The 27,864-nt window shown below is 41.1% G+C and overlaps 1 protein-coding gene across 1 annotated transcript in view; it reads right to left on the reverse strand.

Moving 5' to 3' along the window:
- The window catches only part of HDAC9 (histone deacetylase 9), a 703,417-nt gene that overhangs the window by 146,557 nt on the left and 528,996 nt on the right, over window positions 1-27,864 (reverse strand). Inside the window, exons 16-18 of the mRNA XM_084619569.1 lie at window positions 23,904-24,037; window positions 11,175-11,299; window positions 5,142-5,187 (exon numbers count right to left, since the gene is read on the reverse strand). Of these exons, the coding sequence (XP_084475695.1) occupies window positions 5,142-5,187; window positions 11,175-11,299; window positions 23,904-24,037 (305 nt within the window). The remainder of the gene's footprint in view (window positions 1-5,141; window positions 5,188-11,174; window positions 11,300-23,903; window positions 24,038-27,864) is intronic.

The following is a 27,864-nucleotide window of genomic DNA, read 5'->3' on the forward strand; positions in this document are numbered from 1 at the left end:
TGAGTTCATCATTATCCCATACAATCAAACCTAAAGACTTAAACGTCTGTTTGTAGTAGTAGCTGACCCCTCAAACTTATGGTATTCTTTGTCTTCCTGAAAGGTATCATCGAATCTACAGACCATATAGTCTCTTTCAATGCTGCTAATTTTCATGCCATTTCTTTCAGGTACACACCTACATCTCACTAAGCTTTCTTCCACTTCCTTTTTGCTGTCCCACATAGCACAGCATCATCTGGAAAGAGCATGTGCCAGGGTGCCACTCTCTGGATGTTTTCTGCTAGTGCATCGTGAACAAAAAGGGGCTAAGGACTGAGCATTGATATATTCCAATTCTTACTAGAAACTGTTTAGTTTCTCCACATGGCCTTCTAACAGTGGTAACAGCACCCTAGTACATGTCCTGGATAAGTCTGGTATAGGCTATGTCCACATTTACGACAGCATGTTGTGTACAGGCAGTACACGTGTAGTTACCTGCCATACTGAAAGGCAGGCTGCATCAACACTTGCCACTGTGGTGTGTAGCTACATGTCACAATGAACTACTCTGGCAGCGGGAGACAGCTGGGTTAGGTTCTGCAGCGGGGAAGCAGTGAGGAAAGATTCTGGCAGTGGGGAGCCTTTCCCTGCTGTCTCCCCCAGCCAGAACCTTTCCTCACTGCTGGAGCCTCTCCCTGCTTCCTCCCCCCACCAGTGCCTTTCCCCACTGCCAGAGCATTTCACTGTGGTGGGGAAAGACTCCAGCAGCCAGGAGGCAGTGGGACATTACACTGGTGAAAATAGCTGTGCAGACACAAAAGACTGCTTCCGTGTGTAAAGAGCCTATGTAGGGTATATACCCTGGGCATTCAGTTGTGTAGGGCACTTTATTCTCCTTGCTTCACCTAAGCATGCCATGCTATTTATACCATGCTAGTTGGGTGTTCAGTGTTTGTACTCTACATGATGCCATAAATTTAGACATACTTACAGTCTTCCAGTATCTGTTCCAGTCTCATAAGCCACCAGATTACTTCTCTCTGAATGTGGTCATAAGCCTTCTCAAGATTGATAAATACCACATACAGCGTTTTCCTCTTTTCTCTATATTTTTCCACAAGCAATCTCAATGCAAAGATAGCATCCAATGTTGAGTTGCCTAGCCTGGATCCAAACTAATTGTTACTGACCTTTACTTCTGTTTGTAGTATCTTATCAATAACTTTTTCCAGATCTTCATCATGTGGCTCATGAGTTTAATGCCAACGTGGTTACCAAAGTCTTGTACGTCTCCTTTTCTCTTTAATACTGGTACTAATGTGCTCTTTCTCCAGGCATCAGGCATTGTCTCAATCCTCATGATACAATTAAACAGTTATGTCAATATGTTCATGTCTGTTGCTCCAGGCACTTCCATACTCTGCTGGTATGCCACCAGGGCTGAGATTTTTCTTATTTTTCGTGTGGCTCAATGCTTTTATAACTTTTCCTTTTAGGTCTTGGTTTGGTTTTATTATAGGGCATGGTCCTATTGGTTTCTCTCCATTCATTAGCTTTTTAAAGTAATTTCTCCACTGTTCCTTAACCTGGTTCTCCTTGATTAATTATAGCCACTTTCATCTTTAATTACTTTGATCTCACTACTGTCTTTAGTTCACTTATCACAGGTCTTTGCCAATGAATATATTTATTTCTCACCTTCCTTCATTTCAAAATGGGCATTTAAAATGGGCTTCCATGGCTTTAGCCTTAGCAGCTGCTATCTCTTTCTTTGCCTTTTTTTTTCTTTGGTTGTTTTTGGCTTTTTTATACTTCTGAAAATCCTGCTGTTGGAGCATTGCTTGCCAAAGTTTAAAACACTTTTTCTTCTCCTTCTCAGCCTCTCAAACTTTCTCATTCTGCCACCAGATCTTACTGGGGACAAAGGTTCTTGCTTCTGTTCACCAAGCGGGCTCTGTGCACTTTCTTGAATTTTGCTTGCTACATGAATCTATCTTTGATTCGTATTTTCTCTTAAGCCTTCTAAAGAGATCTCCTCTAACACTTTCATTTTAAACTTCCTGCTAACTTTTTAAGCTTACACCACTTGGTTTTCTGTAGTGCTTCGGACTGTTTTCTTCTAATGTACTAGATGTATCCATAGTCAAGACCCAGCATTCTATGTTGAGTTGCAGTGCTTTTCCCTAGGATGACCTTGGTTCACCAAATCATCATCTATACCCTATATTTTAATGCAAGAGGAGTTGATAAACTTGGTAAGTATCAAGACAACTTGACAATTTTCTATAAGTCACTAACTATAATAACCCACTCATAGACTTAATAAGCAAAGCAGCACAAAAACAATTTCTTTCGAACCAGCACCAAAACAATATTTAACTTAATAAAGCTGGCCACTATGGCCCCAAGCCTACCAAAAATGATGCACCTACTTAATTTTAAGCATGTGCACAATTCTTTGCAAAATCAGGGCTTAAATTCCAAAAATACTACAAGGGAGGTCAAAGTAAAAATGTGCATCTTATCATTCTCTCCCCTGTGCAAGGAACTAGGCTTAAAAAGAGGTTAGACATATTATTATAGTAGCATAGAAAGGAAAATCACATAAACCTTGCTAAGCACCCTGTGCACACTCAAATAATAAATAAAATAATAATAATAATAATAACAGAAAGAAAGGGGAAAAGCTACCTTCTTCGAATAACACCACTGTTTATAATATACTTTGAATGAGTGAACTTTCCCTGAGCTAGACTCTCAGCTGGTGTCAATGGACTTCAATGGAGCTACTGCAATTGACGCCAGCTGACAATCTGGCACCAGATATTTCCATTTGCAAGTCATTTCTGATTATTTATCAACGCCCCAAACACAGAACAGAGAACTTCACACAGGCTCAGAAGATCTTCTTAAAGAAGGGGATTCTTTCATATATTCTTTCCCACTATATTCTCTGCTACAGAATACAGACTTGAATTTCATTTTCATACAAGTAAGCAAAAGAAAATAAAGATCTGCTCACCAGCAAATGAGAAAACTACATTCGAAGTCATCCATCCCATCACATAAAACATTCAGACAAGCAGTATGCTGGGTTTACTGCATTATGCAGTACAACCCCCTCCCCCACCTTATCCCAAAAGCTATCAAATAACAATGACCCTTCACTACTTCCACCCTCATAATAGAAAGAGCTCGTTTTAACTAAGAGACAACTAATTCAGCCAAAAAAAGGTCTCCTCAACTGAGCATTTACTCTGGAAAAGGTCATAACCTCCCCTCTCCCTCTCTACAAAGAGTTCCTAACCAAACACGAAAATAAAATAAAAAGAGGCAAACTAACTAGCGGTACGCTAAATAGAGGGTGTAATACAACAATATATATTTCTGTTTATATGATTCTGAATCAGAAATGAGTCAAATGAGTTTGACAAAGTGCAGGTTCCTCTAAACATCTGAAAGAACAAAGATTGGCTGAGTATTTCCTGACCTGTGTTAGTGCAGAACAGCACACATGCCTCCCATTTCTAGAAGCACTGCAAAGCCCCTTTCTCTCTCTCTTCACTGATTTTTCTCATTGCACACATTGGTCAATATCTTGATGACCTATTTCTCAGAAGTAAGATTTTCCAAAATTGTACCCTCCAAAATAATGTGAGCACATGGCAACCTACTTTCCCATGCTCTCGAGCAATCAGGCACCTCTTATTAACTACCTTTTGCTCATAAATGCAGATAACATCTCCTGAAGTTATTCCTCATTTCTTGCTCAGTCCTTTCTCAAACAAAATTCCCAATAACTTCAATGACAGTTTTGCCTCAGTAGGACCTGATTTGGACACACACACACTCACAACCTGAATATATATAGCATGTCATTACCATTAGTCGCTAGTCTTACAACACTGGACCCAATCCTCAGCTTATATAGCCACATTGATTTACATCCTCTGAGAGTCTGTTCCTTAATTCCTAGTAGTGAAATCTTTAGAAATTACCAAATAATAACAACAATTATAAAGTGAAATTGATTGTTTGTTAAAGCCTGGTAGCCTGGATATGCTTTTTGTCAGGTTCAAGCTTCACGATAACATCTCATAATAAGAAAAACTCACAGCAAAGATTACAGTGGAATGGAAATTATCCTATGTGGGGGACAAAAGCATATACAATGTGTTGGCAAGCTTCAGTAGAGAAAAAGCAAACTTGTAGTATTTCAATGGAAGTTGGCCTCTAGTTCCAATTGCACTCTAGAGACTGTGGTTTCACTCCCGAAGACAAAAACAGTGAAAGGGAGCTAGAACAAATGTGCAACTCTCAGCCAGCATATCAGTGGCCAATAATCTAAGCATTGCACCTTAATTTTATTGACAGTGATCGTTTACAGTTCCATTTAGACCACAGAACATAGCTAAAGAAAGCACCAGTGAAGAAAATTGTAGATGGAAAATTGTTTCTAACTGTTAATGACCTTCAACAGCAAATTATAGGAGAATGGTAACAAATGTTGATAGAGCTCTCTTCTGTGGGGGATTTTTTTTTTAATTTTGGTTCTTTTCCTAATATTGGAACAGTTTCTCCTAGAAATCTGGACCCACTGGCTCAAAATGTAGCAGAATAAATAGTTTCCATAATTTGGTATTAAAAAGGTTGGTCAAAAATTCTATTTAATATTTTATTAACAAAAATTATGCCCTGACAGTTAGTAAACAATGCCCATTATGCAAAGTGCTATTTGTGTGTACTTTATTTTTTTCCTTTTAGTGGAACATAGTGCTGGATTAACTATTCAGGACTCTTTATCAGGCTTTCGCTATAGCTAAGAACATTTCACTACAATACAGCCCCTCTAATTATCACATTACTTTTCTCAAAAACCAACGCACTAAAGAAAATATGTCCAGTGACAGACAAGTAACATACCTCCTATCAGGACAAAAATATTGCCCTGTGATACTGCAATCTCAGATTATGAACATAGACAGTATCTAGAAAAAAATCAGTATGGCAGTACGACAAAAGCTTCATTTTTATTTTCTGTCATTGTATATTAGCTCCTCAAGCGTAGGACCCACCGAACATGAGTCTGAAGATGACCAATAACTTTAAAAATCTATTTATGCTGTACAGATTACATTGGAACAGCCTCTACTTACCCCAAGTCCCCCACAAGGCAACAAGGAAAAGATTTTTTGAGACACGCTGCCTATATGTTAAAGAGAAAAGACAACAATAAACATAAAACTGAAAAATAATCTTCATTAATTCAATCCCAATTTATTAATCTCTCTCAATAACTAGTCAACTAAAATACAGTTTGCAGTGTTGCTGTAGCCATGCTGGTCCCAGGTTATGAGAGAGACAAGATGGGGGAGGTAATATCTTTTATTGGACCAACTTCCATTGGTGAAAGAGACAAGCTTCCAAGCTCCTCAGAGCTCTTTTTCAGGTCTTCCTGCAGAAGAAATCTGTGGCGCTCGAAAGTTGTCTTCTTCACCCACAGAAGTTAAACAAAAATACTATAACTTTAGAGTAACACTGTGATTTGTACTAAAAAGATCAGAATCAGTCTTTGGATTTTGGGGTTAAATTTTGAAACACTAATAAAGCTGTTAAACTGGTTAGGCTGGGATTTCCAAAGGAATGGGGGTTAGGCATGAAACCTCACTGAAAATCAACGTGAATGCCGGTACTTTTAATGGTCCAGACAATTACAGTATGAGCTCATTTAAAGTGTAATTATATCAGTATTTTAATAGCTTATAATTAACATAAATAACTGTATACTTCAGCAGTACTATATGAATTGATAGCATTACTATACCAAATGAAACTTAGACAAAGAACATACAGATAACACAGTCTAATGTATTACTTTCCTTAATTTACACAATATGATGACTCACTGGATCCTGCAGTTGTTACTTAGTTTTAAGTCAGTCCTATATTCAGTTTTTATTACCTTTGAACTTAGTTTCAGAGTAGCAGCCATGTTAGTCTGTATTCGCAAAAAGAAAAGGAGTACTTGTGGTACCTTAGAGACTAACCAATTTATTTGAGCATAAGCTTTCGTGAGATGAAGTGAGCTGTAGCTCACAAAAGCTTATGCTCAAATAAATGTGTTAGTCTCTAAGGTGCCACAAGTACTCCTTTTCTTTTTTTGAACTTAGTGTTTGCCTTATTGAGGACTATGTTAAAACTAGGTAAAAATTTTAGAATTTGACCCATTCACTGTTGGAGTATGTAATTTGGCTCTAGGCAAATCTTTCCAGGGCAGTTGTGGAAGAGAACATAGATTTCCCCCACTGTACCACTGAATTAGTTTTGTAACTTCAACACAGAGGGAATGCTAGATGGTGGATCAATTCAAGCTGCCTAGGAAGTAGCAATCCATTGCTGAGGAAGAGGCAAAGGCTAGAGTTACTTGTGTTTAACCAGTATAAATGAAGTGTATAAAAAAGATTATAAACTATAGTCTTTCAGCAGTGAGAGACCAGATTGGAAAGTTGGAAGAAAGTGCCTTAGTCTGATAGTAAAACCCAAGACACACTGAATTTGCAGCTATTTCTAATCAGCAGAACAGGGCATATTGATCAATTAACATAGGGTGAAAATCATACAGGTAAAGAGGGACTAAACAAAGCCATCTGCACCAATTTAAGAGCTCCCATGTGACTATGCAAGGGGATTGCACATGCAGTAGCTGTACAGAATATTCTCTTACAGTATGCCATAGAGGGATGATTACCCCAGATATACCAGGGTAGGTAGATGCTCTGGGGCATGCAAGAAAGGGGATATGGAAGGGGGTCATCAGGTCACTTGCAATGCAGATCCAGTGGCTGAGGTGGATGGCACTTTTTCACATTTTTCTGAGGAGATGATGGAAAAGTCTGGGAAAGGGCACTAAAAATACATAATTAAAAATAACAGGTTTGAGGTGCTGTCAAAGTATTAATGGTCTCAAGTTGCAGTGGGGGAGGTTTAGATTGGATATTAGGAAAAACTTTTTCACTATGAGGGTGCTGAAACACTGGAATGCGTTACCTAGGGAGGTGGTAGAATCTCCTTCCTTAGAGGTTTTTAAGGTCAGGCTTGACAAAGCCCTGGCTGGGATGATTTAACTGGGAATTGGTCCTGCTTCGAGCAGGGGGTTGGACTAGATGACCTTCTGGGGTCCCTTCCAACCCTGATATTCTATGATTCTATGATTCTATTAGGAGGGGGTGACTAAAGTTTCATGAGAGATAAAGGATGACATTTTGAAAACATTGTATAACTAGAATTTTTTTCAAGAAATCCAGTGGCTAACTGATGGAACGTGAGAGAGGAAAGATGAATTCCCAGATATCTTAATCCTAGATGCATATAGGAATTGTCACAAAAAGAGAGCAGATGGTGAAGCAAGATGTAGAAATCCATCAACAGACAGTATTCAACACTGAAGTATTGACACAGGGGAAAATATGTACAAAGACTTTTCAACACATCAAGAAATTTACCAGAAACACTCATTCCCTATTGCACAATTGTCAGAGAAGCAGATAGCAAAGTGATAACAGAACAGGAAAAACATCAAGATCTCTTTGAAAGAACAGTATGAAAATGTTTTGCTAAGAGGGAATAGGACGGTCACCTAATGATCGTCATAGCAATGAAAGAACCTCCAGCTTTGTTGACAAAACAAAAAGACACACCAAAAAAAGCAACCCAAAACCAGCAGTAAAAATGTTCAAAATGAGACAATTCAAGAGGTCCTAATGATATTTGGAAAGATTCAAAAGTACTTGGCAAATGCCTACTACTTGATTTTTCACAAAATGTATCAAAGGAAAAAAAAAGGATTGGAATATACCAGATTAGGTGGAAGGAGAGTGAAAATTTCACAATAAGTTCTTCAGTCTTGCATCAGAACAGGTCTTGTAAGATTGAGAGCCAAACACTTGAAGAAAATGGCCATCAGGAGAAGATCTGAGGAATATGGTGTTTCAGCGGCCTACTCCATTAGTCACGGATACAATATAGAGCACAAATAAAGGAATATTAAAATAGGAGAATCACAAAGATTCCCTTTTCTGATATGTAAGACCACAAAGGAAAGGATTCTCTGATGAACTCTCATACAAAGGAAACTGTTTGGAGGAGAGGGTTATGATGCAAAATTAAGTGCCACGTCAGCAATCCACATGGATGCTGCAGTCTGTGTGAGTGACTCACAGTGCAGGATTGAGGCTTTGGTGTGCAAAAGAAGAGGCAGCAGCAAAACAGGACTTTGTGGAAAGATGGACAATCTAGTAATACTGGATGAAAGCTTGCAGAACACAAGGGAGGTTTGGGGACCTGAACTGTTTTCCAATATCAACCCTCAGATTGAAGAGGGTATTGCTAAGTGATCACATAGGAATGCACAAAAATTGTAACATACTTACATATGCTGTCTAAATGTATCTTTTTGTTCCACTTAAAATGAAGCATATGAGCTGACAGCAAATTTTTCACATTTACAAATTTGTGGTAATTGGAAACTTTACTTTTTTAGAAACATTTTCATAATGACGGCAGGAGAGAAAAAATTCACACTGAACTTGTGGGATCTACATGGAAATGACTGGTTGTTCTGCATGTTAAAAGAGGTTTGAAATGGTGTTTCCTGTCACATTAAACCATAACGTAATATGACACATCATCTCCTGTATTAATTTGCATCACATCAAGATGTAATGCAACATGCCATGTTGTTTAACACACTGTAGTGAAACATGAGTAATCAAAAGCTTAACGTCTGAATAGTGCAAAGTTACATAATTTCTAAAAAAGTTACATAAATTGTAAAATGGTCATTTGTAATAACTGAACTCTTAGGCCCTGATTCAGGAAAAATGTAACCACGTGGATAAATCCATCCCTCTTCAGGAAAGCACTTAAGCACCTGCTTAACTATAACCGTGTGCTTAAATCCCATTGATTTATCAGGACTTAAGTATGTGGCTAAGCACCCTTTTTGAAGAGAGATGTTTTCCTGAATCAGGGATTTAATATGTAATTTGTAAAACACGCACTTAATTAGCTAGTACTCCATTTCTCATGCTAGATTTACCCCATCTCCTGTAAGTCACTTTTAACAGTAGCGCCCTAAGCGGTATCTTTTTTTATTTTTAAGCTACAGCGAAAGGTTTGGATATTTCTGAATATGAAACAGTTTAATGCCATATAAATCTGTTGTTTCCACCAGGCCTACGGTCTGCGGTGTTCCACTGAAAAGTGTCTACTGTGCATGACTGTGTGAACGGTCGATGAGGGTGGGGAACAAAAGAGTGTATAATTTTGTCAACCATCATCTTTCCTTCGAGTTAGCACATGAAGCCAAATGGTAGAGCTAGTCAAAAATATTTCAACAGAACAGTTTTCTGTCAAAAAAATGCAGTTTTGTTGAAATTGAAATGCTTTGCAGGAACTTATTGATTTCATGAAATTTTCAATGGGAAATATTTCACGTAGACTTTATAATCTCAATTTATTTTGCTTTGACATTTATATATTAATTCATTATATTACATTACATTAAGGCTTGGAAGGCGTACATTTTTATCAGAGAATGTTAATAAGCACTGATTTACACTGTATCACACAAATCAATGAAAAAAATATTTCCATCCATAATAATTGATATTTACAGCTAGGTAAAGTAAGAAAAACGATGATTGAGAACTTATTAGAATTTGATTTAAGGATATTTACTTTGTATATTTTGACGTGATGATGACAATTTGTGTTTTAACAGTTATAAAGCTTTAACATTTTTAATCTCAACATGTACTGACATTAAATAATTATTGTCTGACCCCCATTGTGTGACTTTCCCCATAATTTCCTGCAACTCTGAAAATCTAAATCAATAAAAATAAAGAAGCTTAAAAATAAACACTATTATCCCTCAAAATTATAAAAAAAATTCAAATTCTGCCAAACCTAATTACATATAATGTTTAATATTGTGTGTATATAACATATTACAATTAATACAGTACAAAAGTCAAAACGAAATTGATCAAAATGATAGGTTTCAGAGTAACAGCCTGTTAGTCTGTATTCGCAAAAAGAAAAGGAGTACTTGTGGCACCTTAGAGATTAACCAATTTATTTGGATGAAGTGAGCTGTAGTTCACGAAAGCTTATGCTCAGATAAATTGGTTAGTCTCTAAGGTGCCACAAGTCCTCCTTTTCTTTTTATCAAAATGATAACATCTCAATGAAATATTTCAAATCTTCAGGGGTCTAGAAGTGATTCTATTTTAATGTATTCTATTTTAATGTAGTTTTATTCTATTTTAATGTAGTTTTAATGTAGTTGTAGAAATAGTTATAATGAATCTCTGGGGGAAAAAAAGCTTTTGAGGGGAAGGGCATGTTATAAATATAAAGCTCCATGTCTTTTACTGGGTGAAATAATAGTAGCTAAGAACTCTAATGTGTAGAGTGCAACATTCACTATTGTAGGTTTGTCAAGATACTTTGCCTTGTGCACTACCTATCTGAGATTTGAATCTAACCCTACCGTTCCTAAAATTAAAGTATATGCTCAGCACTGACCATGCATCCGAATATAATTCTTGAGACGCATCAGTGCTGATAGCTTGTTTTTATTTTTACATATCCATTAAAACCATTTAAAACTTTAAATATGATTTTATGTTACTCAAAGATACTATACACTGCATACTGCACAATTACACAAAGTTCAATTATCAGCAAAATCTGATGAATGGTATCTATATTCAACCCGACCGAAATAAAGATTAAAATAAATAAAATGAATGAGAACAGCAGAAGAACAGTTTTGACAAGCAAGTGTATTTTTAACTCTTATTTTTAGATTAAGGACATAAAGAAATAGAAGATCTATTGCATTCCAAATTTCCATAGTTACTGACTTCTGGCGGAAATGACTTAAAGGGTTAATATTAAAATGATGTAAAAGCAAATGTGGAGAAACTTCCATTGTTGTTTTCCAGCCAGTGCATTTTACTAACGTATATTGGCTTCCACTGTAACATTCTCATTTCACTTAGCAATGCATTTGGAAAAAGTGAATTTTTGTCACACTGCTTGCCAAGTATTTTAAACTGACACCAGCTATGACTAATGACAGTGCTGGAATGTGCTGTTCTCAATAGAATAGAGGCCTGTACAGACCTAGGAGTTTCCTGGGGTCCAGCTTCTGTCTGTTCAGGGGGCTGGTGCCATATAGCAGTGAATGATGTTCAGAGTGAACCAGCTGTATTTCCTCCAGACTGGCTTTTCGACCTCGAATTCGCTGAAAGAAAACAGCAGAGGCCTACAATATTCCACTGACAATATTTAGGGGGGGAAAGTAAAGGTCCAAAATAACATTTAGTATGATTAATAATGGGTTGAAATTGCGTCATGCAGGAATGTGACACTGATTTGTTTATTAAAGTATAGTAGATGAAAAACAAATGCATGTGTGGTTTATCACAAATGCTGTGCTTGAGTCTTAACTTATAGTTGGCAAGATACAGTATTTCACATAAGAAAAAATAGAAGTCTCTCTCTTTCTTACAAGCCAATAAGTGTTAGAAAACAAATATAAATGTGTTTTCTATAGAACCCAATCCACTTTGAATATCTGTGTATTAAAGAAAACAGTGTATTCACACCTGGAAGCCACAGATGAATTTTGAAATAAAGATCACTGTGTTTTGCTAGGGCCACTATTACTTACCACAGTATCAATTTATTCTTCTAGAAAGGAAAATATAAAAATCATACATTTAAAGGAAGCTAAAAGTACTTTTTTTCTTGAATTTAGGGTTGGTCTCCATAGAGTTTCATTCTGCCAGACTCAGATTCATTTGCTGCCTCTTTTTTATTTGTATTGCTTCCTTACATATTGTAACTGGAGTTTGGCCCTTTAAATACTTACCCAGCTGTTACCCTTCCCGTACAGCTATGTTAAACTTCAAGGACTATTCTTCTAGCTCCATTAAAGTACAGTCAGTTAAAAAAACTGTAAAAATGACACTTGCTTACTCAACAGAGCTGCTCCCTGTGTGTATTCAGTTATATTTGCTTACTACAGTGACATAAATAAGCATTTACTACTTTCTTCTCCTGTTAGTACTGCACACAGTTGATACAGCTACAGCAGAGTGAAATGGATTTTATTCTTGTTCATGCATAAACAGCAGCAAGTTCTGATCACAATATCTTTATTACTGTAGAAGCAGAAAGAAAACAGCTCAACTTAAAAATCCCCGGTTTTATTTGCAGTGTTGACATTTGGAAACAGCATGGGTCAAATCCTCAGCTGGTGCACACTGTCATAACTCAGGCTGACGATCTACACCCATCAAATATGTTCTGTATGTAAGTAAATAGATATGAAATTTACTGAGGGACAATACACATGTAACCCCCATGCTATTTTCATGGAGTCATTTTTCAAAGTATGTACTTCCATGCTTTGGATGACTCTTCTTTTGGATAATTTCCATTTCGGAACTTTTTTTTTTCCTGGAGGTAAATTTCTAGCACTCAGTATTACATAACCACCCCCCCCCACACACACACACATTGCAAAACACTAAACTCTTCTCTTCACCAGGGCACAAATGCAACAATTACATATATTTAGTGTCCTACCAAATTCACGGCCATGAAAAACGTGTGACAGACTGTGAAATCTGGTCTCCCCCGTGAAATCTGTATAGTATAGGATAAAAGTACACAAAAGTTCAGATTTCACGGGGGAGACCAGCATTTCTCAAACTGGGGTCCCAACCCAAAAGAGGATCATACAGGGTGTTGCAAGGTTATTGTAGTGGGGTTGCAGTATTGCCACCCTTACTTCTGTGCTGTTTTAAGAGCTGGGAGGCTGGAGAGCAGTGGCTGCTGGCCAGGCGCTCAACTCTGAAGGCAGCACCCAGCCAGCAGCAGTGCAGAAATAAAGATGGCAATACCATCCCATGCCACCCTTACTTCTGTTCTACTGCCTTCAGCATTGAGTCAGGACCCCTACAGTTACAACACCATGAAATTTCAGATTTAAATATCTGAAATCATGAAATTTACAATTTTAAAAATCCTATGACCATGAAATTGACCAAACTGGACCATAAATTGGGTAGGGCCCTACGTATATTTGAAGAGAGCAAGTTTTGAGGGAAAAGAGGTGTCCAACCAGACTGGGCATAATTTATACTAAGTTAAGCAGAGGCAAATTTTTCTGAATAATCAGAAAAATATCCCTAAAAACTAGATCTAGGGGACTGTGGAATAGTCTCCAAAAGGAAATGGTGGAAATCCTATTTGGTGCATAATTTAAAACTAGACTGGACACAGCAATGGAAAATAAAATTTAGGGAACAATCCATGGACTAAATGACATCAGCTCTTTTTTCATCTCCAAGTTCTCCAGGCCTCTCCAGTCTCACGTGAGACTTTGTAGCAGCACCTTCACATCCTTTTGACACAATGTTCTACAATCAAAATCAGCACATTATGTTTCTGCGTGGAGTCAATGATAAAAATATTTTTTCTTCACAAGCGTGGTGACTGGTAAGATTTGTTCATTCATCCATTCTCTCTAAAAATTGTATATATTTCTATCAATTGTTTCACAACATATGTACACAATTCTCTACAGAGATAGGGAGGGAAGGATAGTTCTTAGGTCAGCTAAAAATGTTTTCTAATCAGATAGATAAACAGATGTGGTGTCATTTTATCAGAATGAGCTTGGAATGGCTGTATTAGTCACAAGTGGCAAAGGCCCAAGTGCAATAAGCAGGTCATCTCAACTAGGTGCATGTTCATACACTTAGATCACATAGGGGGCTTGTCCACATGCCCATTCAGTTTGCAGCAAGTCTGGGTTTAAATCCACCCCACATCAGTCTGCCATGCAACAACTGTCCAAGTGAACACTGCTGCCACACACTAACAGTTCCTTAGGGCATGTCTACACTGACCGGTAGATCGGCACGGCTGCAATAGATGCAGCGAGTGTTGATTTAGCGGGTTTAGTGAAGACACACTAAATCAATGGGAGAGCAATCTCCCATCGATCTGAGTACTCCACCTCCCCGAGAAGCGTAAGGGAAGTCGCTGGGAGACATTCTCCCGCTGACACAGCTCAGTGTAGCCACCGCGGTAAGTGCCTCTAACTACGTCGACTTCAGTTATGTTATTCATGTAATCGTAGTTGCGTAAGTTAGATCTATTTACCATAGTACTTTAGACTAGCCCCTAGTGCACTTTGATCTACTTCACTTTGAAATGGGACTAGATCGCAGTGCACTAAAGAACTGTTAGTGAGTGTCAGAAGATTCCACATAGTTAATGTGCGGCAAGCTAGTGCAGGGTAGATTTATACCCCAGCTTGCTGCTAACTAAATGTTCATGTAGACAAGCCCACAGATTATAGATAAACTATTTTAGAAATATTTAAGAGGGTTAGGTTTTTTTTTAACTGCCATTAATTGTTATAACCTTTTGCCTGTAAAGCCAATTTCTATAGTACCCAAACTCCAACTACTCAGGACTCAGGTCAGAATAATGTCAAGTTTTTGAGGTCCAATATGTCAAGACCTACCAAGGTTATATAAGTAAATGCTGTAACCCCATTATAAAATTTGGAGTCTCAGTTTTTCCAATGGTGCAAAGTTCCTGTTTTAAGTCCGCATAGGCCACAAGATGTCAGACAGCATAATATAGGCATTTCTGTATCTTTAAGTATACACAAATATAATTTATTTGTTGGGGGATAAACAGAGAGATGTGAACTGCTTTATCTGTGTCCCCTAATACTTTCAAGGTCTGAAATATGGCCAATGTAATGTCCTAATTAGTTCTGATTGGCCCTGAAGGTATCTCAACCTTTAGTAAAATACAGTAAAAGATGTAAAATCATGATAAAGTACACTTTTGTTAAGGAATTAGCAATAATGTAGCAGAGCAGATGGATTGCATTGGTTTTGTATTATGGAGAACTTGAAAGGGCTCATTTTGGGGTAGATCCACAGCAAGGGCAAACTTCTCTTCTCTGAACTCCACGATATTCTCCTTCCCAATCATGGTTAGTTCCCTCACTGACATCAGCTTGGAGGTATGCATATGTCAAGGGAGTAGAATATTGAAGTTGGGTAACGGGAAATGTCCACCCTAGAATCAGCCAGAATTGGAGGGGCCTACATCTTCTCCATTGTATTAAACTAAAAATAATTGATAACATGGATTAAACAATATTTATCACTCAAGTCTCTCAGTATAAGCAGTTCCTTTATCACAGCGACATGGAGGGATCTGCTTCCTCTAAAATTCCACTAGGTTCTCTAGTCTGCAAACATACAAATAAACAAACTAATGGTCTTCACAGTTTTCTCATCTTTCTTGGGATTTTTCACAGTGGTTAAATTCTCTCTCAGTTCCTTAAAACACACACACTAAAATGACCTGTTGCCCAGTTAGCACATCAGGGTCTCGCTCTTGCTCTCATATGTGCGTATCTTTCTCTTAAAAACACATGCACACAAAGACATGTTCTTGTTGCTCTGTACATACCTTCGTCTTTCCTGGTCTTTCGGTATCTCATGTGAATGCGTTTGTCATTAAAAAAAAATGTTTTTAAAGTGCCCATACAGCTCTCCCTCCTGATGCCCTATCACTCTCCTACTCGCACTTTTGCCTTTTGTGTCTCCTTTAGAGTTAAAGTGAGATTATGAAGAAGGAATCTTTATTTCAAAGTTCAATAATAAAAATAATCCAGGAGTCTCAGACTTCTTTAACAAAACTTCTTCTCCTCCCCCAGAAAGTTAAAGCTCATGAACTGGCCAACGCAGCCATGTAGTAAGGCAGTAGTACCGACCCCGACAGCATAAAACATCTCCTTAATCCCCTGTGAAAGCACTGCAGGTCACATTGTGAGCTGAGAGAGCAGCCAGGACCGGGTCCATGGGCAGCGTGTATAAGAGGCGTGAGGAGGCTAAGCCTCCCTAAACGGGGAAAGAAATGCCAGATGTGGCAAACCTCCCTTTGGAGGTGTGAAGTCCTGCTGCCTGTGGAGTGTCACTGCTGGACGCTCCTGAGAAGTGCCATGCGAACCACCGGCACCCAGACTGGGGTTCCGCCCCGAGGCCCCTCTCCCGCTCAGCCTCTTCCCTCACGGCCCCACCCGCACGGCACCTCTTCCCGCTGAGGCCTCGCCCTTGCTCTGCCTCTTCCTGCCCCCACTCTGTCTCTTCCTCTGAGGCCATCCCCACGCCCGCTGCTGCACCTTTCCACCGCCTCTCCCCCACTGCTCAACCTTAAGGCAGGATGGGGCAGAGAGGAGCAAGCAGTGGGTGGGGAGGCCTCGGGGGAGGAGTGGAGAGGAGTGGGGGGCTCAGGGGAGGGAGGAGCAGGCAGAGGGGCCTTGGGGGAGGAGGGAGAGGTTCCTCAGGCAGAGTGGGGGTGGTGCCTCGGGGGAGGAGGCCAAGAGAGGGCAAGGCCTTGGGCTAAAGAGGGGGCAGGGCCACAGTTCAGGCACCGGTGGCCCTCCCACTTTTAGGGAGCTTCCAGCACTCGCGTCAGCCTCCCCGAAACACAAGAGGTATGTGCCACTTATGGCTGGGTCGCTACTTCCCATCTCATGCTAGGGAGGGGGGGAATAGCTGCAGCCTTGTCTCTACTCTCTTCCCCCCACGTGCCAGCCAGTGTAGCTGAGCCAGCACATTTGGGGATGTACTCTTCTGTGCCAGCAAAAGAGTTGGTACAACTTATTCCCCACACTGAAGCAAGTGGGAAGCAGTAATCAGACTGTTATTTGTGAGTCACAATTCAGTCACTATTCTGGCTCCTGAGGCAGCACAATTCTGCACTGCCCTGATGGTATTAATTTTGATGGACTATATGGGGACAAAGAGTTAAAGGTGTCAACATGACCCTTTCACTGTCCAACTTTAAATAGTTTTAAATAAGGTTCGGGGTTTGGTGTATAGAGCTCTTAGTCTGCTTAGCGCCATGGCAAGTACACTACTAAAAATCTTCTTAACTTTTTAGAGTCTTTGGAAGGAAATAACCCTAGTCTGACAGCCTCTTAGATGGTAGTAATTGTCCTTTGCGGAAAAAGAGAAAAAGTTAGTTGAGATGGGTTGGAGTTGTTAAAATCCAAACCTATTTCCTAGAAGACAAAACAAAACAAACACACACAAAAGGCGAAAGAAAAGAATAGCAAAGATAAAAGCTGCAGCTTCTGTCTCTTGTGTTGATATTCACTTGCAACCTTGCTGCTGGAATAAACACGTGCATGGCACACAGTTGTATTAGTCACTCTGAAAATTAGCAAATTTGTGCCAACATCAGGCTGTTTAGGGAATTGCTTTTAACTGCCTCTTTGATTGCAGGCTTACACCAGTGTTGCAATATATACAGTCTTGTCTGACTGAGTCAGACTCTGACTAGGCAGAAGACAAATGGAGAAGGAATGAAAAGAGAATAAGGTGAGTGTAATATTTTGGGGTGCAACCCAGACCAGTGAGAGGTTGTGTCACCGCCTGCTCTGTAAACCCAGGTGCCTTAAATGCTCTGCTGCTGTGCTCACAGCCTGTACACCAACAGCCAGCAGACAAGCATATAGTTCCCTGTGTCTCTGTGTGCGCTGTGCAACACTGATTCAGCACTCTGACCCCAGCAGGCTGCCTACAATACAACAGCTCTACCCTGGTCTCCAGCAGCCTCGGTGACTACTTGCTGTACACTCCAACTCCCAAATTTCCATCTGCTCGGAAGTCTTGAGCCCTCTCCTGGAACACTCAGAGAAGTAGTAAGGTTCATTGAGCCTTAAAAGAGATAAAAGTGCAGTTTATCATTTTGACTGGAGTGAACAATCTTTTCAATTCAAACAGGGCACTGAGCTGGATTATAGTAAAAATAAAGCAAGTTTATTAACATAGGTTAAGTGATACCAAATAGAAGGGATTGAAGCTAGAATGGGTGAACAAATGAACAAAAGTAAAAATACACTTTCTAATGACTAAGACCTAACTTAACATGGCTGACCAGATGCTCTGGCCAGGACCCAACACAGGGACCACAAAGCTCTAGGTTTCTTTGTCTCCTCAGGTGTCAGATAAAGATGGAGTCTCTCTTTGACCCTTATGTTCCAAAGGAATTGTCTTTGTCCTAAAAGTCAGGAAGGTCTCCTGGTGAATCAGTCTCCTGTGTCTCTCTGGGATGCAGGAACCATGTTCATTCTCTGTCTCTCGAGTACAGTTTCAGGATAACCCCTGCTCATTTAGCTTGATGGCTTTGTTTTTGCTAATATATGAACTGAGGTCAACCCACATTCCTTTGTTTATGACAAACCTGTTTATTACTTTTACCTGGGTTAGGCCGTCTGGTTTTAAAGATGTTCTACTAACATTACACAGAGACCATTCATAACTTTACATATGATGTGGTTACATTCATTTTGTAATGATATTACTGACCAGTGTGTTATTAGTTTTCAAATGATACCTCACAGGGCATATTCTGTATAAATATCCTTGCTGTAGTGTGTAGTATGTGAATACACGGGGACCTAGGTTCACAGTGGGGAAGAAAAACGACACATGAAGCGCGGCAATGACAAAGTTTCACATCCCAGGTGTGGTTCAGGTTTAGCCAAAGCCGGTGGAGGTGATGATGTCTTCTGGTTTCCCCTCTCTGGCCCAGCCTGGTCAGGCCATCTTTCAGGATCAGAATGACAGAGGCCCAGCAGTGTTAAAGAAGATCCCAGTGTCCCACGAGATGGTGCAGGTGGCAGCCATGATGTTGAAACTTGCTGCAGTGGTTGCTGGCAGACAACTTCTTCTTCTTCATTCCCCCACCCACCCCCAAGACTTTTCTTTTGAGATCCCAAAAGGGAGAAAGACTAATTCAATCTTTTTGTCTCCCATTTGCACATTTTCCCACCAACATTTATTGCTATAGGCTATTGTGTCATTTTATATACTTTCAGTCACTTCTCATAGTTGAGCTAATAATTAGGGTAAATCTGTAGGCCCAATTATCAAAACACTCCTTACTTAGGATAACATTGCAAAGTCCAATCTAGCAGCTAGGTAGCACTCTGCAACTTTCAGTTGCTCAGTTCTGATGTATCACATGACACTTACTCAGTTATCCTATGTCCATAGACCTTTGTCAGGCAGAGTAGGTGCATCAATAAATGCACAAGCAACAGCTCATCTTATATGAAAATATTATGTCAATGTTTTACACACAAATTAAAGTCCCCAGTATTGCAAATGCTGTATAAATTATTCCATTCTAACCCTCTGTTTTTAGTCACTAATAACTTTCTAAAACTCACCATTCAAACTAAAATTTTCATGGTTTGGTCATGGGCTGAATGGGAATTCTTACTTTTCTTTAAGTTGATGGGGAAATGATCCAGCCATTTTGGAGTAAAAGCAAAGTGGAAGGAGTAAAAAACAAACAAACACCTGCTCCATTCAACACATTTTTTTTTTGCAAATCTTTATATGAACAACTAAAATGTCTACGGGTAGCCCAATGCTGCAAATGCTTTGTTAAATAAGGTTAGACTTAAGCATATGCTTAATGTCAAGTATGTCCTTAAGATGCTTTGCTGAAACTGGGCCTTAGAGTTCATGAAAAGTAAAAGACAGACTGGACTGTCAAATGAAATCCTCTCTTGAGACACAGAACAAGTTCAAGACAAACACCTGCAATGTGCACTTCCCTTCATCTCCCTATCAAAGCGCCTCAAATTTATATCCCCTCAGATTTCACTTTATTGGCTGAAAAGGCTATTTTTACACTGGAACCATTACAATACCAATTTCTGAATAGTTTCAACAAAGAAGCCATTTTCCTTCAAATAATTAAACATGAATATACAACAAGCTATGAAATGTCATTTGTAAAACGTAAGTAAGCTTTCACAAAATGCTTTCTTTGAAACACATAGGGGTACCAAATTAGTTGAATGCAGCTTGAGTTAAACTGCTTTGTTTCCTCAAAGCTCCTGCAAACTTACAAGATCCTACAAGATCTGAAAGGCTACATTTTAACTTCTAAAATAACTAAATTGTAGGGGAAAATCTTATATATTTAATATGAAAAAGGTTATTTTGGCCTAATATTACACATAATAAAAACATAACATTTTTTTACCTTTAATTGTATTCAGACCTATAAAATGTTTGGGGTCCCATTATATCACCCTTGCTAAAATTGAGAACTAATCAGTGGGATGATTTGTGAAGTAAAGTGCTATAAGATCAGAGTTAGGGCATCTGAATCTGGACCTTAATGATTTACATAACAGTGTATACAAAAGAAAGGAAACCATGCAGACCACACATGACCAGACAACTATTATGGCAGCTGCTTTGATAGTGTTTGTAAACAATAAGGCTTTTTTCTTTTAGATGTCTCTCTGATTATTTTTTACACGCTGCTTGTTGCAGCTTCACGTAACCTGTTAACATGCCAGTTGCATTATTCTGCACATTTTCCAGTATGGGTCTGAACCACAAAGTTCCAGATCCAAATTTCCCAAAGTTTTAGAAGTGTTCAGATCCAAGGTTTGGGATTGGCTTATCACAAAGGTAGATAGGGGGCCACTCATAACATTTCTATCCAAATGTAAGGGGACTGTTGCCCCCTTACTAACATTCAGTGGGGTGTTTTAGTTGCTAGCTCCCAGTACTCAAAGGGGAAGGGTCGATGGGGATTCAGGACCCTGAGACTGACAGCCCCCAGGAACAATGGGGAGAGGCCAATGCTCCAGGTCAGCCTGAATGACAGGGCGGGCAGGCTAATCGGGGAGTCAGGAGGCCAGGGAGGTCCCATCCTCCGTGTGAGCTGGATTTGCCTGGGTCAGACAGAGTGGGGCCGAGCTAAGGAGAGAGCAGGGGCCCAAGCTGAGCTGGGGAGCAGAGCTGTGCCAGATCCAGAGGGACCAGAAAAGCAGCCCAGAGAGAGCAGACCCTGTCCTGGGAGCAGAGCTGCAGCCCCACAGTCAGAGGCACAGCCCAGAGAGAGCAGACTTGCCCTGGGAGCAGAGCTGCAGCAACCAGAGCCAGAGGGGCCAGAGCAGCAGCCCAGGAAGCAGGTCAGTGCTGGGAGCAGAGTCACAGAAGCAGCCCAGAGAGAGCAGACCTGTCCTGGGAGTGGAGCTGCAGCAAGCAGAGCCAGAGGGGCCAGAGCCAGAGGGGCCAGAGCAGCAGCCCAGGGCGCTGGAGGCAGAGCAGCAGCCGTGCTGAGGTAGAATGGAGCTGGAGCTAAGACAGAGTGGCGCTGGAGCTGGAGCTGGGGCTGGAGGAGTCCGGAGCCGGGTGTCGTGAGCAGCTGGGGAGAGCGAGGGGGGGCCCTGGGCAGTGGGCCCAACACAGGGAGACGCCTCAGCCAGGAGGCTCTGCAGGCCAGACTTGAAGGGGAACTGGTAACCCTGACAGGGCAGGGACAACGCTGGGAAGAAGGGCCCTGCTACCTAGAGCCTGTGGCCACCACCAGAGCGAGTGTCCAACCCGCAGCATCCCTGCAGCACAGCCAGGCCTGAGGAGAAGGCCTGGGACTTACCAGGAACAGACTGTGAACTGCCCGGACGTTCCAGAGACACTGTTTGTGATGTTCCCTGCCACAGAGCGGGGTGATGTGTTTCCTTTAACCTTTCCCATTTCCCCTTATTCTTTTTAAAATTAATTGTTGATTAAATAACTTGCATTTGGTTTAACTTGTATGTAATGGTCAGTGGGTCAGAGAAGTGCCCAGTGCAGAGAGAGTACCCCGGAGTGGGGACACCCTAGCCCCTGTCCTAGGTGACCGCAGCAGGGTTGGGGGTCAAGCCCCCCAGGAATCCTGGGCCCAGCCTTGTTGGGGTTACGAGGACTCTGCCAGACAGGAGAGTGGAAGGGGAGTCCTCAAGGGCAGGGAGGCCACTGGGTAAAGGAAATGGGAGCGAGGACTCAGATCCTTTCGCTAGCCCAGTTCACCGGGGTAGTGCAGTTCCCCACAATAGTGGGACTATTCCCCCGCTTACATAAATCCAACTTTCCCAAAGACTGGGAGTGTCAGGATCCAGGGTTTCAGTTTAGGTACATCTGTAATATGAAGAGTAAAAGCAGACTCCATGATATGCTGTTGTAATGAGATATGCCGTTGGAACTTCAAGGGTTCCAGAAAACTACTGGACTACAGAACTATAATGTACCTCAGGCATGTGACACTTATACCTAAGAATCAATTTATACCACATTATAGGTGCTGCCTTTCCAAGATTCGACACAGTTTACTGATTAGTAATGTCAGGTTCTTGACTGCAGAGATTATGTAACGAAAATCCACACTGCATCTTACTTATGTTCTTTTGTGTTCACTATGACCCTGAGTCAGCAAAGTAATTAGGCCTCAAATTTAGCAAAGCACTTAACTAAGCATGTGTTCATGACCCATTGTAATCGATGGAACAACTCCTGCTAGAAGTTACACATGTGCTTGAGGACCTTGCCGAGTCACAGCCTACTAAAACATTAAAAAAATGAAAGCAAATGAAAAAAACAGCCTGTTAGAGTGTTGCCATTTTGTTAAATTAGTGTATATAACAAATCCATTACAGTGCTTGTTACTTCATAGTTCTATGTGCTCGGTTCTCTACAGAGCAAAAAATCTCTGTGAATAGTTAGTGTTTCCTGAAGAAGTGACCTACAGTGCTAGTTCATGTGGATTTGCAAAAATATTAGTAAACAACACAATTGTAATGTGAAAAGCAGAGTATGTGAGCCAAGGAAATGACTTGATCCTGCAAAACGTAAGCACCTGCTAACTTTACTTATGGGAGTAGTGTGCATTGAGCTCTGCTAGGGCCTGCTCCTGAGAATCAGTGAGCACCCACAACTCCCAGGGACTTCAATAAGATGTGAGCATGTTCAGCACCTCTCAAGAGGCATTAAATGCCTTTCAAGACTGAGCCCCTTGTGTGTGTTTCCAAGATTTGCAAAATGATGACTGTAGGCTGTTTTCAGTCCACTTTTAATTAACTTATTATGCACTAATACACAATCATAAAATCATAGGAATGTAGGGCTGGAAGGGACCTTGAGATGTCATCTAGCCCAACCCCTGTGTGGAAACAGAACCAAGTAAACCTAGATCATCCCTGACAGATGTTTGTTCAACCTGTTCTTAAAAACCTCCTATAATAAGGATTCCACAACCTCTGTCGGAAGCCTGTTCCAGAGCTTAGCTTCCCTTATATTGAACAATGTTGTAAATGTAAAGGAAATTAAAATATAAATACATTAAATGCCAAAGTTGCCCAGATATTGTCTGGAGAATTGGGCTTCAAGTGTCTTGATTTTCTGACCCAATGTCCATCTCACTCCTGGGACAATAAGAAAAGCTTATGAAAGCAAGTTTTATATGCAGAAACATGACAAGGTGAAGCATGCAATTATGAAGACAATGGAGATGATTAATGAATAACACAAATGTTCTTATGCTGTTACAAAAGTGAAATTGTTAGCTGTCTGAAGAAACAATGATCCTATTGGAAAGATTGTAACTCCCTTTTGATCGCTATCTATCTATCTATCCATCCATCCATCCATCCATCCATCCCTTCCATCCTTTACATTATCTCTCTCTATGTATCCCCAGGTGGAGAACACAGCTGAAGTCTGGATTTCATGTTATGGTATTACAAGTAGAAGAAATTTACACAACTACAGGTGGAAAAATTAATGTTAGTGTGCAGATCCCATTTTAGGAGAGGAAAGGAGGCATCAGAATGTGCAATATTTTAGTAATGTCAACCAATCATTATAGAGACTATGTATTCTATTATTACAGAAGTGACACAGATTTAGGATTTATTATTTTGCCGTTTGAAGCTACCTGGTCTTTATTACCTCGCACTTGTTTAGCAGCCCAGTTTCTTGCAGCCTTGACCAGATGCTTTGTATTCTTCCAGCATGCTCGGGATGGTTGGCATAGTTGCCACACATGCATTGGTGCTTCAGCATTAGACTGTCATAGACAACACCTTCAGCATAAAGACAATACAACAAGAAAATAGAAGTAAAACTGAAATACAAGTTATATTATTCTATACATAGTGCTTCCATCATGAACAGATTTTATTTAATACCCAAATTGACCAAAACCAAATTCCCAGATCTGAACATCCCTTAACTTTGGGCATATCAAAATATGGATCCCAAATGTGCATATTAATTATTATGACAGTACCTAGGGTCCCCAGTCATGGACCACGCTCCCATTATGCTAGACACTGTACACACACAGAATATCTTGTCCCAGCATAGAAGAGAAAAGTAGAATCACTGAGAAATAATGCTACCAGACCACGTAATCTGCAAAGAATTATATTGAAAAGTACCTTGTGAACAGTTTTGAATAAGTAGCATAATTCAATTGAATTACTGAATCATTTATTTACAGTTTATTCAATTGATATTTTTTGTGGCATGGGAAGGGCATATATTTATTGCAGATTATGGGGAAATCACTCACACAGCTCCTGAAAGTTTGATTCAATGTGTTGAACATAATAGAAAATAAAATGTAGATTTTAAACATGCTGCATATGACATTTAAGTGAGTGGTACAAACACAGCAGCTGGAGCCAAAACCCTTCTTTCATCAAAGAAAAGAGTTATACCCTGCATGAATTTATGACCAAATTTTGCTGTCAGGTCCAAATGCAAGGCTCCCTTTGAATTTGGTTTACTCATACATCCAAGGCCAGAACAATTTAGTACCAAACAACTCTCAGTGTCATGTCAATTTTAGTTGTATCTTGGGAGCAAGAAGCTTTTAGGGTATTTTGGTCATTGGGCTCAGTGCTAGTCTTTCATTTCAAGGCATGATTTAAAACCAAGTCTAAGCCCTGGTCTACACTAGGACTTTAGGTCGAATTTAGCAGCGTTAAATCGATGTAAACCTGCACCCGTCCACACGATGAAGCCCTTTATTTCGACTTAAAGGGCTCTTAAAATCTATTTCCTTACTCCACCCCTGACAAGTGGATTAGCGCTTAAATCGGCCTTGCCGGGTCGAATTTGGGGTACTGTGGACACAATTCGATGGTATTGGCCTCCGGGAGCTATCCCAGAGTGCTCCATTGTGACCGCTCTGGACAGCACTCTCAACTCAGATGCAGTGCGCAGGTAGACAGGAAAAGAACCGCGAACTTTTGAATCTCATTTCCTGTTTGGGCAGCGTGGCAAGCTGCAGGTGACCATGCAGAGCTCCTCAGCAGAGGTGACCATGATGGAGTCCCAGAATCGCAAAAGAGCTCCAGCATGGACCGAACGGGAGGTATGGGATCTGATCGCTGTATGGGGAGAGGAATCCGTGCTATCAGAACTCAGTTCCAGTTTTCGAAATGCCAAAACCTTTGTCAAAATCTCCCAGGGCATGAAGGACAGAGGCCATAACAGGGATCCAAAGCAGTGCCGCGTGAAACTTAAGGAGCTGAGGCAAGCCTACCAGAAAACCAGAGGGGCGAACGGTCGCTCCGGGTCAGAACCCCAAACATGCCGCTTCTATGATGAGCTGCATGCCATTTTAGGGAGTTCAGCCACCACTACCTCAGCCGTGTTGTTTGACTCCTTCAATGGAGATGGAGGCAACACGGAAGCAGGTTTTGGGGATGAAGAAGATGATGACGATGATGATGAGGTTGTAAATAGCTCACAGCAAGCAAGCGGAGAAACCGGTTTTCCCGACAGCCAGGAACTGTTTCTCACCCTGGACCTGGAGTCAGTACCCCCCGAACCCACCCAAGGCTGCTTCCTGGACCTGGCAAGCGGAGAAGGGACCTCCGGTGAGTGTACCTTTTAAAATACTATACATGGTTTAAAAGCAAGCATGTGAAAGGATTAATTTGCCCTGGCATTCGCGGCTCTCCTGGATGTACTCCCAAAGCCTTTGCAAAAGGTTTCTGGGGAGGGCAGCCTTATTGCGTCCTTCATGGTAGGACACTTTACCACTCCAGGCCAGTAACACGTACTCGGGAATCATTGTACAACAAAACATTGCAGTGTATGTTTGCTGGCGTTCAAACAACATCTGTTCTTTATCTCTCTGTGTTATCCTCAGGAGAGTGAGATATCATTCATGGTCTCCTGATTGAAATAGGGTGCTTTTCTTCAGGGGACATTCAGAGGAGCCCAATCCTGCTGAGCTGTTTGCCTACGGCTGAACAGAAATGTTCCCCACTGTTAGCCACGGGGAGGGGTGTGGGTTGAGGGGGTAGCCACGCGGTGCGGGGAGGCAAAATGCGACCTTGTAACAAAAGCACATGTGCTATGTATGTAATGTTAACAGCAAGGTTTACCCTGAAAGAGTGTAGCCACTGTTTTATAAAATGTGTCTTTTTAAATACAGCTGTCCCTTTTTTTTTCTCCACCAGCTGCATGTGTTTCAATGATCACAGGATCTTCTCCTTCCCAGAGGCTAGTGAAGATTAGAAAGAAAAAAAAAACGCACTCGTGATGAAATGTTCTCTGAGCTCATTCTGTCCTCCCACACTGACAGAGCACAGATGAATGCGTGGAGGCAAATAATGTCAGAGTGCAGGAAAGCAAAAAATGACCGGGAGGAGAGGTGGTGGGCTGAAGAGAGTAAGTGGTGGGCTGAAGACAGGGCTGAAGCTCAAATGTGGCGGCAGCATGATGAGAGGAGGCAGGATTCAATGCTGAGGCTGCTGGAGGATCAAACCAATATGCTCCAGTGTATGGTTGAGCTGCAGCAAAGGCAGCTGGAGCACAGACTGCCACTACAGCCCCTGTGTAACCAACCGCCCTCCTCCCCAAGTTCCATAGCCTCCACACCCAGACGCCCAAGAACGTGGTGGGGGGGCCACCGGCCAACCAGCCACTCCACTACAGAGGACTGCCCCCAAAAAAGAAGGCTGGCATTCAATAAATTTTAAAGTTGTAAACTTTTAAAGTGCTGTGTGGCATTTTCCTTCCCTCCTCCACCACCCCTCCTTGGCTACCTTGGTAGTCATCCCCCTATTTGCGTGCTGAATGAATAAAGAATGCATGAATGTGAAGCAACAATGACTTTATTGCCTCTGCAAGCGGTGATCGAAGGGAGGAGGGGAGGGCGGTTAGCTTACAGGGAAGTAGAGTGAACCAAGGGGCGGGGAGAAACAAAGAGAACTTTCACACCGTAGCCTGGCCAGTCATGAAACTGGTTTTCAAAGCTTCTCTGAAGTGTACTGCGCCCTCCTGTGCTCTTCTAACCGCCCTGGTGTCTGGCTGCGCATAACCAGCAGCCAGGTGATTTGCCTCAACCTCCCACCCCGCCATAAACGTCTCCCACTTACTCTCACAGATATTGTGGAGCACACAGCAAGCAGTAATAACAGTGGGAATATTGGTTTCGCTGAGGTCTAAGCGAGTCAGTAAACTGCGCCAGCGCGCCTTTAAACGTCCAAATGCACATTCTACCACCATTCTGCACTTGCTCAGCCTATAGTTGAACAGCTCCTGACTACTGTCCAGACTTTCTGTGTACGGCTTCATAAGCCATGGCATTAAGGGGTAGGCTGGGTCCCCAAGGATACATATAGGCATTTCAACATCCCCAACAGTTATTTTCTGGTCTGGGAATAAAGTCCCTTCCTGCAGCTTTTGAAACAGACCAGAGTTCCTGAAGATGCGAGCGTCATGTACCTTTCCCGGCCATCCCACGTTGATGTTGGTGAAACGTCCCTTGTGATCCACCAGAGCTTGCAGCACTATTGAAAAGTACCCCTTGCGGTTTATGTACTCGCCGGCTTGGAGCTCCGATGCCAAGATAGGGATATGGGTTCCGTCTATGGCCCCACCACAGTTA

The sequence above is a fragment of the Lepidochelys olivacea genome (assembly GCF_965140295.1).
Source record: "Lepidochelys olivacea isolate rLepOli2 genome assembly, chromosome: 2".
Taxonomy (NCBI): Eukaryota; Metazoa; Chordata; order Testudines; family Cheloniidae; genus Lepidochelys; species Lepidochelys olivacea.